Source organism: Anolis sagrei, chromosome 2 (genome assembly GCF_037176765.1).
Source record: "Anolis sagrei isolate rAnoSag1 chromosome 2, rAnoSag1.mat, whole genome shotgun sequence".
Classification (NCBI taxonomy): domain Eukaryota; kingdom Metazoa; phylum Chordata; class Lepidosauria; order Squamata; family Dactyloidae; genus Anolis; species Anolis sagrei.
Window position 1 is genome coordinate 190,304,498 of NC_090022.1, and position 13,945 is coordinate 190,318,442.

The following is a 13,945-nucleotide window of genomic DNA, read 5'->3' on the forward strand; positions in this document are numbered from 1 at the left end:
TCCCCACCAACCATAATTGTGACGGAGGTGGGACCGAGAGGAGGGCGTCCCTAGAAGATCTTAGAGTTCGTGCTGGTTCACAGAAGGAGATGCGATGGCGGAGATAGGTGGGACCCGAACTACATTCTCTCCTGACGTTTCGCCTGCATCTATGGCAGGCATCGTCAGAGGTTGTGAGTCCTCACAACCTCAGAGGATGCCTGCCATAGATGCAGGCAAAACATCAGGAGAGAATGCTTCTAAAACATGGCCATACAGTCCGAAAAACCTACAACAACCCAGCGATTCCAGCCATGAAAGCCTTCGACAATACAATCCCTTCTGTGTTGTAAATGGAAGGAAGACATTATCAGCATCGTTGACTGGCCTTCCAGCATCCTAAAATGGAGATGCACTTGCATCATTTCAGCCTGTCAAACCCTCCATATGACACCTTCCTTTTCACATCCTGTCTTTTGTTAAATGGGTTTCATTAAGCTGGAAGAGCTCCCTGCTTTGTCAGAGGGAATGCCGCAGGGATTGGGGCTTGCAAAGCCGCGTGGAGAGCCACATGACAAATGTGTGGGTCCCAAACCCATCAATCCAAGCTGACTTAAGGCAGCCACATGAGAGAGACCAGGAGTAGCCGGGTGTCCAAAAAGCCTGGCCTTGGTTTCCCTGGAGTCTCCACAATCTGCGATAAACAAGCAATTAGCTGCCAAGTCTCAACAGAACTTAAAGAGCCATTTGAGTGGATTTATCCCCGCAATAACCGTGTAGTCAGCCTCAGCCGACGGTTGTGCCGTCTCTGTCAGGGACCGCTGCGGTCCCTCTCTGCTCATCACGGGAAGTGCCGCAGGCTGCACGCCGCATGCGTTGCCTTACAAATGGTTGCCCACCACTGTCATCAATCCCACCCCATGTCCCCCAACTCCAGCATGGAGATATAAAGGCAGTGCCAAGAGGAGGGAAGTGGGACCGAGGAGAAGAGAGGAGAGGAGAGCAAAGCAGGCCTCAAAGATGGACACTCCCCGATTCTTGCTTGTGCTGACTTTGTTCTCGGGCAGCCTGAAGTTAGGTCGAGGTCTTGAAGAGGGACTTGGGTCCAGGGAGATCTTTGCTGAAGAACCCAATGCTTATCCAGAGAGATTCCTAGAATGGGTGGTAAGTAGAATTGGGACTGAAGGCACACACTCTGTGCGTGTGCAAGTGAGAGTGTGTATGTCATAGGGTTGCCAATTGGAAAAGTAGACAGGGCTACTCTGCCTTTGAAGGTTGGGTGGAAGAGGGAATTTCAGCAGGTATGTCTAGTTACTTGGTTACACTTCAAGCAACTTCTGTTGAAACTCTGTCCACTACACCATTAAAGGTGAAGGAGCCCTCTCTAGTTTTTACTCTGCGTGTGAAGTTTCTGTGTGTGCTATTCTTTTTGTTCTGCACACTACCAGTCTTAGGATCCTTCCACACAACCATATAACCCAGGATATCAAGGCAGAAAATCCCACAATATCTGCTTTGAACTGGGCTATCTGAGTCCACACTGCCATATATTCCAGTTCAAAGCAGATAATGTGGGATTTTATCCAGCTATGTGGAAGGGGCCTTAGACATAACAAGAGACAAAGCTGAGTGTGAAGTCTATTTTGATTCCATCTGTCATGTTCTACCATGTCTTACACTATCCTTCTTCTAAGCAGTTTGAGGTGATGTATATATGGTTGTGTACTCCAGTGTCACACCATTTTATTCCCATCATTGTTGTGTGAAGTAGATAGGCCGAGAGAGAGTGACAACCCCACAGTCACACATTTAACCGAAGTGAGGTTCAAACCCAAGCAACAATGGCCATGCCTTGAAGCTACCAGATGAAAGAGAAGATACGAGGTGTCTTGAAAAGGTAACAAATCGTTATTAGGGCATTTTAAAAGAATGATCATCAGGCATTTGTTTTCTATTCCAAAACTTCCCAAGTGAAGTTTCTCTTGTCTATAAAATGTTGGTATTCGGATTGCTTTGAAAATGATTCTTCATTTTTTAAAAAAGAGGAAGTTGGTACAGATCTATAAATACATGTACATTTATCAATATACTAGCAATTTTTACAATCCTGCCAATTGCTAGAAGATCCCCAAATTAAAAGGGATTAAAATTAAAATCTCTAACACTCTCAACAAAGCTTAGAATAATTGGTTAACAACATAATATAGGGGCCTTCTGGTGGCACAGTGAGTTAAACCATTGAGCTGCTGAACTTGCTGACCAAAAGGTCAGCGGTTCAAATCCAGGGAGCAGGATGAGCTTCCACTGTTAGCCCCAGATTCTGTCAACCTAACAGTTTGAAAACATGCAAATGTGAGTAGATCAATAGGCACTGCTTCTGCAGGAAGGTAACGATGCTCCATGCAGTCACACTGGACACATGACCTTGGAGGTATCTACCGACAACGCCGGCTCTTCGGCTTAGAAATGGAGATGAGCACCACCCGCCAGAGTCGGACACGTCTGGACTTAATGTCAGGGGAAAACTTTACCTTTACCTTTAACACAACTGATCTGGGATTGCAGAAGATCTGTATTTGGGGACTCTGATTTTTTTAATCTACTATAATATGCAGAGGCATGAAAACAGATCAGTGGGGATGGTGTGGCTCACATTAAATGCACTGAATTTACTTGCCTTCATTGGGAGTTCAAAAGCCAGGTCTGGTGCCCCTCATCCGGAATTCTGAAATCCAAAATACCCCCAAATTGCTCACAGGGAGGCTGGGATAGGGACACCTTTGCTTTCAGATGGTTCAATGTACACAAACATTTGTTTCATGCATAACATGATAAAAATATTGTGCATGAAATTACCTTCAGGCTAGGTATATCAGGTGTTTATGAAACATAAACTAATTTTATTTTTAGACTTAGTTCCCATCTCCAAGATGTCTCATGAATACGAAAGTATTCCAATATCCAAAAATGATCTAGAATACAGAACTCTTCTGGTCCTAAGCATTTTGGATAAAGGATGATCAACTTGCATTACTTTAAAATGCCTTGTAATTATGTCTTTACTTTGTTGCTGTTTTTGTTTTTGCTATATATCAGAAAGTGGGGTTTGCTATTTCATCTCCTGGTGTAAAAATGGAGCCCCAAACCTATTATCGGTACCTTGTTCTTAGATATAACTCCACTGACTCTTTCTGGCAGGGAGGCAAAAGTTAAGTTTGATGCCTTTGGCATTTTTTAGGAACTCAGTAAAAATACTGAGTACTGTAGCAAATTAATAACAACTATGGTGATGACCTCCATAGATGCATTTTCTCGAGCAGGCTATGCCAAGCTAATTAATGCTTGAAGGATAGGTAAGAAGGTCTCCACTTTTAAATCCCTGGAAAACTGCTCCTTTGTTCAGATCTTTCCACGCTTTTTCTTGGAAACCGACAGACCTGCAAACATGAATTAGCATAGAAACAGAGTGGAACAAAACTCTGGAATCATCACAGTACACAGTGGCTTTCCATATTCAAACAATTTGTTGTTGTTGTTGTTGTTGTTGTTGTTGTTGTTGTTGTTTTTTGGTGTGTTTTTTTTTGTTGTGTCAGGAGCAACTTGAGAAACTGCAAGTCGCTTCTGGTGTGAGAGAATAGGCCGTCTGCAAGGACGTTGCCCAGGGGATGCCCGGATGTTTTGATGTTTTTATCATCTTTATGGGAGGCTTCTCTCATGTCCCCGCATGAGGAGCTGGAGCTGACAGAGGGAGCTCATTTGCACTCTCCCCGGATTCGAACCTGTGACCTGTCGGTCTTCAGTCCTGCTGCACAGGAGTTTAACCCACTGTGCCACCAGAGGCTCCAACCATTTGCTAAAGTCTAGGCATGTTTTCCAAATAGAGAGTGAGGGAGGTGGAGAAGACTGAAGTGCTCAGCTGAGAAAGGTATTTCAGTTTTTCCCTTACTTCCATCAACTCTACTTGTTGTTATGTGCCCTTGTGCTGGCTGAACTACTGACCTGAATACCTGAAGGTCAGCGGTTCAAATCCATGAGATGGGTTGAGCTCCTGCCTGTCAGCTCCAGCTTCCCATGCGGGGATATGTGAGAAGCCTCCCACAGCATGGTAAAACATCTGGATGTTTCCTGAGCAACGTCCTTGCAGACGGACAATTTTCTCACACCAGAAGCAACTCCAATTATCCTCTGACATGATAACAAAACTTATTTATGACTTTTGGCAACACTAAAGTGAATCTATCACAGAATTTTCTTGGCAAAATTTGTTAAGAGGGGGTTTGCCTTTATCTCCTGAAGCTGAGAGAGTGTAATTTGCCCAAGATCACCCAGCTGATTCCCATGGCTGAGTGGAAATTCAAACGCTGGTCTCCAGAGCCACAGTCCAAAACTCAAACTATTACACCATAGTGACTCTATGGAGACTCATTAATCTACACTGCCATATACAGGCAGTCCCTGAGTTACAAACATCTGACTTACATCTGACTCATAGTTAAGAACAGGGATGAGATAACTGGAGGTGAGAGAAATCTATCCTTTTGAAGGGAAATTCACTCCTGAAAGAGTTATCATGGAGAAAAGACATCTCCATTGAAGCTTTATCACAAATCCTTGTTTCAACAACAAGCCAAAGTTTTCAAAATCTAATTTTCACAAGAGCAGAAAGTAAGGTGACATTTTCTGAACAGGGGCACAGATAGCAAAACAAACACCACAGGGGTGTTATCTCTTCCCTATGCCATCCAAAGATAGATGGAGACAGAGATAGATGGAGAGATAGATATTTGGCTGGAGTTACACCTAAACATGTACCTGTTTCAACTTATAAACAAATTCAACTTAAGAACAAACCTACTGAACCTATAGTATTCGTAACTTGGGGACTGCCTGTAAAGTAGTTTCAGAATGCAGTTTAACTTTATGGCAGTGTAGACTCACATCATGGTGATAATACATGTCCCCACTACTCCTTGTAGAAGATTCTTGTGAATCCCTTATCACAGCTGTTGATTGCTTGGTTCATCATGATTAGGCTTTTAAACAGAGGCCGGACAGCCATCTGTCTGGGGAGCTTTGAATGTGATTTTCCTGCTTCTTGAAAGGGGGTTGGACTGGATGACCCACGAGGTCCCTTCCAACTCTAGGATTCTGTGGCTTTATGTAACATGGCAATATACTCCAGATGTGTTCACAGCAGAATATTCTGTACTTTAACAATCTTGTCTTTCATTTCTTTCTTAAGGAAAATGTTAATCATTGTATAAACAAAGATTCACTAAAGCCCAAAAAAATAAGACAATCATGCAGCACTGCCAGCTATCCAACTCCCCATGGGTAGCACAAGACAATAAGCAAACATAAACACAAAATCACATACAGTAATGAGCATAATATGCTTTTTAGAATTCAGTATTTCCAGGTGTATACTTTGAGTGGCTGGGGAATATGTTTTCCTTTGTGTATGTGAAAGAGAGTGAGCGAGCAAGTGCAGTGTAGTATTGGCCTGATTTGATTTTGAAGAGATTAAGATGACCACCAACTGTGGCATTTTACCTTCAAGGGCATCAAATCATGTTGGGAACTGAGAATAGGTTCTATCTGCAGATGGAATTGGATGAATTCCAGTAGAAGAAAACGGGAGTGGTGTGAGTTCACTGTGTGTTTGCTTCTTGAAGGAATGGGAGTTACTTAATACTGAATGGACACATGGACGCCCAAGGATCCCTTCCCAGGTTATCATATTGTTTGAGGAAGTCCTTACTCATTCTATACTGAATTTCCCTCACAAACACTGGATCTGAGAAATACAGTCATTTACGGAGAACCTTTTGGAGATGTTACCCATTCCCAGCCTCTGCTCTTCAGCTCCTGTTTTTGAGAAGCTGTCGATGGATGAAGAAATATATGAAGGTTCATGTTTCAGCTTTGAAACTAGTTCATAAATTAAAATATTCCACACTCTTATATGTACTTCAGGATTCCATGGAACTTCAACATTTAGCAAAGTGAGGCAATCACTGCCAGCGGCAGAATCACAAAAGGTGTGAAGGAGACACTAAAAGCAGCAGCCCTTTGGTTGTATGGTAGATTCTATATGACAGGCAGCCTGTTGTCTTCAACCCCCAGCCTAAGCTAAACTGTGAAGGAGAGTGCCCCAAAGTTGATCCAGTTTCGAGGTTAATAATCTCTTTTTGGTGGAAGGGAGAACGAGGAGCACCACCTTGGTCTTCACAAAGGAAATATGTTTCTGCAGACCCGCATGTAGGTGTTGTTATCTTCCACTGATGAGATTTCCACAGTGACAGAAGCTTTGCCATGGAAATATTGACTCACGCAAGAACATGAGCTAAGGCCAAGTTTACCCAGACCCTACACACACAGTCTCTCTCTCACAAACACACAGGTGGGGCCGACAGTAACCCTAGCATATCCACGCTCTCTTCTGGGCTAGAGCTCCCAGCATCCCCTAGACAGGGGCGGCTCAACCATTACGCAAAGTAGGCATTCTCAATATAGTTGATTTTGCCCAGGGGCACTCTTGAGGCACTCTTGGGGGAAAATAGACCTTGACATATGCGAGTTGTAGTTACTGGGATGTATAGTTCACCTACAATCAAAAAGCATTCTGAACTCCATCACTGATGGAATTGAACCAAATATGGCACACAGAACTCCCACGATGAAATGAAAATATATATCAGTGATTGGTTGGGGCGGGGGGGGGGGATACTATTTACTTACTGTTGAAAATTACTGAGGGCCGCCCCTGCCCCTAGACCAGGTCTTTTAGGAGAGGAGGATGATCAAAATGCACTACTTCCAAGCTCTAAGCTTTCTTCTCCTTGGATTTCTTTGAGAGCATCCCAATCCCTGCATATTTCCAATTTCCTATTCCTAGACAGCAACTCCCAGCAATCCTCCAGATAGATAGATTAGATAAAGATAGGTAGGTAGGTAGGTAGGTAGGTAGAGAGAGAGAGAGAGAGAGAGAGAGAGAGAGAGAGAGAGATGGACCAGGAGGACTGCTGGGAGTTGCAGTCCAAGAATAGGTAGAGAAGGAAGAAAGGGGAGAAAGAGGAAGGGAAAGAAGGAAGGGAAGAGAAGGAAGGAAGGAAGGAGAGAAGGAAAGAAAAAAAAGGGAGGAAGGAAGAAAAGAGGAAATGAAGGAAGGAGAGAAAGAAAGAAGAGAAAGAGGGAGGGAAGGTTGGCCACAGCAACGCGTGGCAGGTACAGCTAGTAAATAATAAATGCACAGACCAAGCAAGTAGGACCTAGATGTCTTAGTTGTTGACGCTGTCCATCACAAGAAGGTCTTTAAAAAAGAGGACCTTGCTCAAAGCATTACAGTCCAAAGCAGAGGTGAAGAATTTCAAAAGCTATTGGCCTGCCATTCCCATCATGTTTTATAACCGACAATGCTAGCTCAGTCCAGTGGGTACAATTGTCTAGGCATATCTGGAGAGTCATAGATTTCCAAGCCATCATCTGAAGCTGAAAAGCCGCAAGACCACTTCCTTCTCCTTCTGCTCTTTACATGAAATCCACATTGGCTGTTGCCATTTTTGATCCATCGCGACAGAGAGGGCTTTTAAACTAGCCCATAGCTGAGAGAAATTACTTATTTTAGCCTGCAATTCCCAGAATCATTCAACAAGGGGAGAAACAATTAAACTTTGTTCCTAATCTTGGTGTAAACATCTCATGCTCTCACGAATGCCTTGACTTTATATGTTGCCCACCCCCACCAACTTGGGCTATTGAACATTTTTCTCTCCAGCAGCAAGAAAATGAGGACCATGCTGTCCAGAGCCCACTTGAGGAGCATTCATTGAGTAACTTGCTCCGCTCTTTCCTCCATGCCATGCAGAGACCTGGGCGCAGCCCATCCTTCCTGTTCCAGCCCCAAAGGTAAGGAAGACATATATGGAGCAATGGGAGAGGGCAGGATGAAGAAATATATACTTGGACATATGTAATAGGAAGAGAAAAGAGTTTCCCCAAATAGTCCTATTCCACTTCAATATTTTGTTATTAGGTTAGTGGTGCAAGGAATCCACTACAACTTTAGTCTGAACTTCCAAGGTGCTGAACGTACTTGGGTGGTAGGTGTGAGCAACTTGGGTGGCTCTTTTAACTTTGGATTAACACCCACAATGGATTTCACCACCCAATTGCCATCAGTGCTATCACCCTTCATGGCCTCCTCACCTCCGTGGGAAGAGCAAAATTAGTTTCTGGATCCTTGTAAATTATCCCTGATTTAGAGAAACAAAAAGAAACCCAAGAAAAACATCGAGGACAAAAATGCTTTTCCTCTCTCCTCCTGGAAGGAGTAAATTGGAATTCAATTTCACTTTATTTTCTGTTTTTTTTTGTTGTTTTTTTCATTCCATGTGAACTGCAAACTGTGATTTGAAGTAAATTCTGGCTTGGTTAGCAAGTCGGCTATGATACTTCAAATTTTCACAAGTACTTGGACTGGAAAGAAGTTCAGGTGGGACAAGCAATGGGCAACATACAAGCTGTGTTAGCTTGTCCGTTGCCCATTGCTTGTCCCACCTGAACCTCCTTCCAGATACACTACACTTCTCATCTCACCTTGGGTTTTTAAAATTTTTATCCTTTGCAATTGGCCCTGCCCACTCTGTTCAATTTATTGTTATTTCATATTATATCATGTGTTTATCTTGTATTTTTCTTTTGTTATATTTTATTATATTTTTATTTGATGTATTATTGTAATTTTTTTTTTTTGCTTTATTGTAATTGTTGGGCTTGGCCTCATGTTAGCTGCCCTGAGTCTCTTGGGGAGATGGTGGTGAGGTATAAATAAAGACTATTATTATTATTATTATTATTATTATTATTATTATTATTAGCAATTGACTAGTTTATTTCGAGCCCTATTCCTGGTTAGCATTGAACAGGAATCTTGGCAAAACTAAATCCTGGCTCATTTTTCCTTCCAGTGCTATGGAATCAAAAGAGGGGAAGAGGAAGGCACACACCCAGTGATTTATTTTTATGCTGATGTACATCATATTAAGAAGGCACCGTCAAACTGTGGCCCTCCAGCTTTGGCCACCGACTCCCAGAAGCCCTAGCCAGCTCGTTCAATAGTCGGAAATTCTAGGAATTAGAGGCCCAAACAGCTGGAGGACTGCAGTTTGAGGATGCCAGATGTTAAAACATTTGAATGTTGCCAGCCAAATGCAATGCAATGCCTGCAATCCAAGCAATAGAATTTTCATTTATTCAATTTTATTTTTTCAAATTCCTAAAAATGTATTGATTACAATTTGCCAGGATCCCTGGGATGCTTGCGGGGTGAGAGGGTGGGAGTACCATCTTTTCTTGGCCTCGGGTTTTGAAAACTCTTGGGCTGGCTTTGCTAATTAAAAACTCACAAATGCACACTAGGTCCTAGGGACAAACGTCTCTGTCATTCTGTTTGGAGCTTCCCAGCTCCATCTTACTGGCCAGTCTTGGGAGACAGGGTGATGAATTCAATGAACCATGCATGATCTAGCAAGGCATTTCATTGGTTCTCCTTGGGATGAGTGGAAGAAGAGGGCACAATTTAATGCAAAGATACAGAATGGGGGGAACCTGGCTTGATAGCAGTACGTGTGAAAAAGATCGTGGAGTCCTTGTGGACAAGTTAAACATGACCAACAATGTTATGCAGCAGCTAAAAAGGCCAATGGGATTTTGGCCTTCATAAATAGGAATATAGTGTCTAGATCTAGGGAGGTCATGCTGCCCCTCTATTCTGTCTTGGTCAGACCACACCTGGAATCACACTGTGTCCAATTCTGGGCACCACAGTTGAAGAGAGATGTCAACAAACTGGAAAGTGTCCAGAGGAGGGCGACTAAAATGATCAAGGATTTGGAGAGCAAGTCCTATGAGGAGCGGCTTAAAGAGCTGGGCATGTTTAGCTTGCAAAAGAGAAGGCTGAGATGAGACATGATGAAGGCCATGTATAAATATGTGAGGGGAAGTCATAGGGAGGAGGGAGCAAGCTTATTTTCTGCTGCCCTGGAGACTAGGACGTGGAACAGTGGCTTCAAACTACAGGTAAGGGGATTCCACCTGAACATGAGGAAGAACTTCCCGACTTTGAGAGCTCTTCAGCAGTGGAACTCTCTGCCCCGGAATGTGGTGGAGGCTCCTTCTTTGGAGGCTTTTAAGCAGAGGCAGAATGGCCATCTGTCAGGGGTGCTTGGAATGTTATTTTCCTGCTTCTTGGCAGGGGGTTGGACTAGATGGCCCACAAGATCTCTTCCAACTCTAGGATTCTATTCTTGCTTCTCTCCAGGCATCTGAAATAAGCAGGGGATGTGGATTGGGGACAAGGCAGAGGGCCTGAATGAATATTAGGAGGTGGCACAGGGAACAGGCAGGGCTTATCTTCAAGCACCAAAGATGTTACTACAGCACCTGAAATGTTCACATTGTGTTCTGACTCTCTCTAGGTTTGGCCGTGATGCCCGGTCCGGTCCCAGCAGTATCCGAATGAACCCTCGGGCATGGGATTCCAATGCGCCTCAGTTTCTGAGCATGGCAGTTCCACAACGCTTTGGCAAGAAATGAAGCTAGAAAGTACAATGCCAACCCCACACCTGAAAATAAACCCCCAAAACCAATCCCAGCCCAGAACTATTGCTCAGTGGATTCTGTCTTCTCCTGCCCCTTCCACTCCTGTTTCTGTTGTCACTGTGAATTAACTGGGCAGCTAGCGCTCTTGTTTGGGCCTTGTGCTTTGCTAATTGTTAATGGTCATAAATAAACACTATCACATCTTGGAAAGCTCCGCAGTCCCTTTGCTATGTAAACTCTATGGGGCAGGCAGCATGGTGCCCTCTAAAATGGCTTGAACGACATCTCCCATCATCTTAGCTAATTAAATGGGAGGAAAGCGAACAAGAGTTGTGTACGGTAAAGAGAAATCTGTACATGAATAAAATGTATATGTGTGTTTCTTAAAGTTTGGTTACATCACCAGGAAAAAAAGATGAAGAAATTATGACCCAGTTCTATTGTTGGTGGAGTTCAGAATGCTCTTTGGTTGTAGGTGAACTATAAATCCCAACAACTACAACTCCCAAATGTCAAGGTCTATTTTCCTCAAACTCCACCAGTGTTCACACTTGGGCATATTGAGTATTTGTGCCAAGTTTGGTCCAGATCCATCATTGACTCCACAGTGCTCTCTGGATGTAGACAAACTTCAACTGCAAAATTCAAGGTCAATGCCCACCAAACCCTTCCAGTATATCAGGGGTCAGGAACCTTCGGCTCTCCAGGTGTGGTGGACTTCAACTCCCACAATTCCTTGAGGCTCGGCATTCACCCCAAAGGCTTACCTTGGCCTCAAGGAATTGTGGGAGTTGAAGTCCACCACACCTGGAGAGCCGAAGGTTCCCCATGCCTGCAGTATATTCTGTTGGTCAGCGGAGTTCTGTGTGCCAAGTCTGGTTCCATTCAATTGTTGGTGGAATTCAGAACGCTCTTTGATTGTAGATGAAATATAAATCACAGCAACTACAACTCCCAAATGTTAAAGTCTATGTTCCTCAAACTCCACCAGTGTTCATATTTAGATCTATTGAGTATTCGTGCCAAGTTTGGTCCAGATCTATCATTGAATCCATTGTGTTCTCTGGATGTAGGTGAACTACAACTCCCAAGTCCACAGTGCTCTCTGGGTGTAGGTGAACTACAACTCCAAAACTCAAGGTCAATGCGCACCAAACCCTTCCAGTATTTTCTGTTGGTCATGGGAGTTCTGTGTGCCAAGTCTGGTTCCATTCAATTATTGGTGGAGTTCAGAATGCTCTCTGATTGTAGGTGAACTATAAATCCCAGTAACTACAACTCCCAAATGACAAAATCAATCCCCTCCCCCTCGAACCCCACCAGTATTCAAATGTGGACGTATCGGGTATTTGCGCCAAATTTGGTCCAGTGGATGGAAATACATCCTGCTTATCAGATATTTACATTACGATTCATAACAGTAGCAAAATTAGTTATGAATTAGCAATGAAAATAATGTTATGGTGCGGAGGTCACTACAACATGAGTAACTGAATTATGGAGTTGTGGCATTAGGAAGGTTGAGAACTACTGTTCTAATCTCTCTAACAGTCCAACAATGCCACAGCTTGTGACACTGAATTATATTGTTTTACTTTTCCACTGGACAACAAAGAAGGGAAAAAACAGTCAATGTCATAGAGCTCTGTGCAGACACAACCTAGCTCCTTCACACCATATAGCTTACAGAACCAACTACATCATAGATGGAGAAGAAATAGGGATTATCGCACAGCACCGAATGTTGTGTTGAAAGGACTGATACTTTCTAGAAAGATCAATCATCTCTGGAATTTGTGTTACACTCAGCCGGTAATTGCTGCTTGTCTTCACCTTGCTCAGTACCTTGTCCCAAGTGTGACTACACAAAATGTTCCTGGCATTTTGTGTGTGTGTTGGGAGTGACTTGAGAAACTACAAGTCACTTCTGGTGTGAGAGAATTGGCTGTCTGCAAGCATGGTGCCCAGGGGACACCTGGATGTTTTTACTCTTTGGATTCGAACTGGCAACCTGTCAGTCAACAGCCCTGCTCACACAATCGTTTTAACCCCTTGTGCCACTGGGGGATAACCAAAATTTTCCTGGCAAATAGAGACAATGGTGTAAGGCCAACATAGTCCCTTTTACCTTGAGACTGGTATTCAGAGTGTACTGCCTCTTTGCGTGAGGCTTTATTTAGTTGTTGTCCCTAACAGAAAGTTTCATGAAAGTGTAAGCAATAGGAGCTTTGGATAAGTAAAACTACATAAAGGTGGAGTTGCAGTAGTCTCGAAGGTCAGGAAAAGCTCCAGTACATGAGATGAACGAGCAATACATACAGTTCCATGCATGAGACTTTCAGTGCATAGAAAATCAGCATGGCAACAGGTAGGAAAATATAGGACTTTCTTTTTTTCATTCTAGTAGTGCATTTTTAGGGGCATTTTATAGAATTCAGCACTTAACTAGATAATCCCATCAAACTGCAGCAAAAAAGGGTCAAGAAGTCTAAAGAAAATGATTGCTTATGCTCACTTGGGCCAGCTTTAGCACAGAAGGTTAATCATCAGCTGCAGCTGCAGTAAATTGCGCCAACCGAAAAGCTGACAGTTCAAAGCCAAGTCTGGGTGAGCTCCTGGCCTTCAGCCCAGCTCCCTGCCCACCTAGCAGATCGAAAACAGCAATGTGAGTAGATGAATAGGAACAGGGAAGTTTTGGGCACGGTGTTTCAGAGGGAAGTTTACGAACAAAGAAAGCTCTTGGACAAGATGGAGCGACCGCACCCCCCTGTGGCCGGAACCGAGCACAGCCTCCAAAAGATGCCGAATGATGAGAAAAAAGCCTAAATATACCTCTATCTATTGGCTTTCATGGCTGGAATCATTGGGTTGTTGTAGGTTTTTCGGGCTATATGGCTATATTCTATATGGCCAGATCTCACAATCTCTGAGGATGCCATAAATGTCAGGAGAGAATGCTTCTAGAACAAGGTCATATAGCCCGAAAAACCAACAACATAGGGTTGTAGGTTGTCTATCTTATTGTCTATCTTGTCATTGCATAATCAGCATTGAATGTTTACCATATATGTGTTCAGTGATCCACCTTGAGTCCCCTTTGGGGTGAGAAGGGAGGAATATAAATAATGTAGATAATATGTCATCATGAGAAGAAAGGAAAGCTTAGAGAAGACAATGATGCTGGGGAAAATGGAAGGAAAAAGGAAGAGGGCAAGATGGATGGATGGGATCCTTGAAGTGACTGGATTGACCTTGAAGGAGCTGAGGGTGGTGACGACCGACAGGGAGCTCTGGCGTGGACTGGTCCAAGAGGTCACGAAGAGTCAGAAATGACTGAACAAATGAACAACAACAAAAGATAATA

The 13,945-nt window shown here is 43.4% G+C and overlaps 1 protein-coding gene across 2 annotated transcripts; it reads left to right on the forward strand.

The window, feature by feature from the left end:
* The first annotated feature begins 814 nt into the window (after nucleotides 1-814).
* On the forward strand, nucleotides 815-10,942 carry NPFF (neuropeptide FF-amide peptide precursor). Of its 2 annotated transcripts, none has more exons than XM_060760871.2 (3): nucleotides 815-1,143; nucleotides 7,760-7,887; nucleotides 10,458-10,942. In XM_060760871.2, exons 1-3 carry the CDS (start codon nucleotides 1,000-1,002, stop codon nucleotides 10,573-10,575), a joined length of 390 nt encoding a protein of 129 aa, XP_060616854.2. In that variant the 5' UTR covers nucleotides 815-999; the 3' UTR covers nucleotides 10,576-10,942. The 2 variants fall into 2 exon arrangements, with proteins under 2 accessions (XP_060616854.2, XP_060616853.2); XM_060760870.2 differs by having other exon boundaries at nucleotides 817-1,143; nucleotides 7,757-7,887.
* The last annotated feature ends 3,003 nt before the right edge of the window (nucleotides 10,943-13,945 follow it).

Bases quoted from the DNA above. Each gene is read 5' to 3' on its own strand.
- NPFF (XM_060760870.2), top strand. From the start codon at position 1,000: ATGGACACTCCCCGATTCTTGCTTGTGCTGACTTTGTTCTCGGGCAGC. The intron at 1,144-7,756 runs GTAAGTAGAATT...TTTTCTCTCCAG, and splicing joins AGAGATTCCTAGAATGGGTG to CAGCAAGAAAATGAGGACCA. The intron at 7,888-10,457 runs GTAAGGAAGACA...GACTCTCTCTAG, and splicing joins TTCCTGTTCCAGCCCCAAAG to GTTTGGCCGTGATGCCCGGT.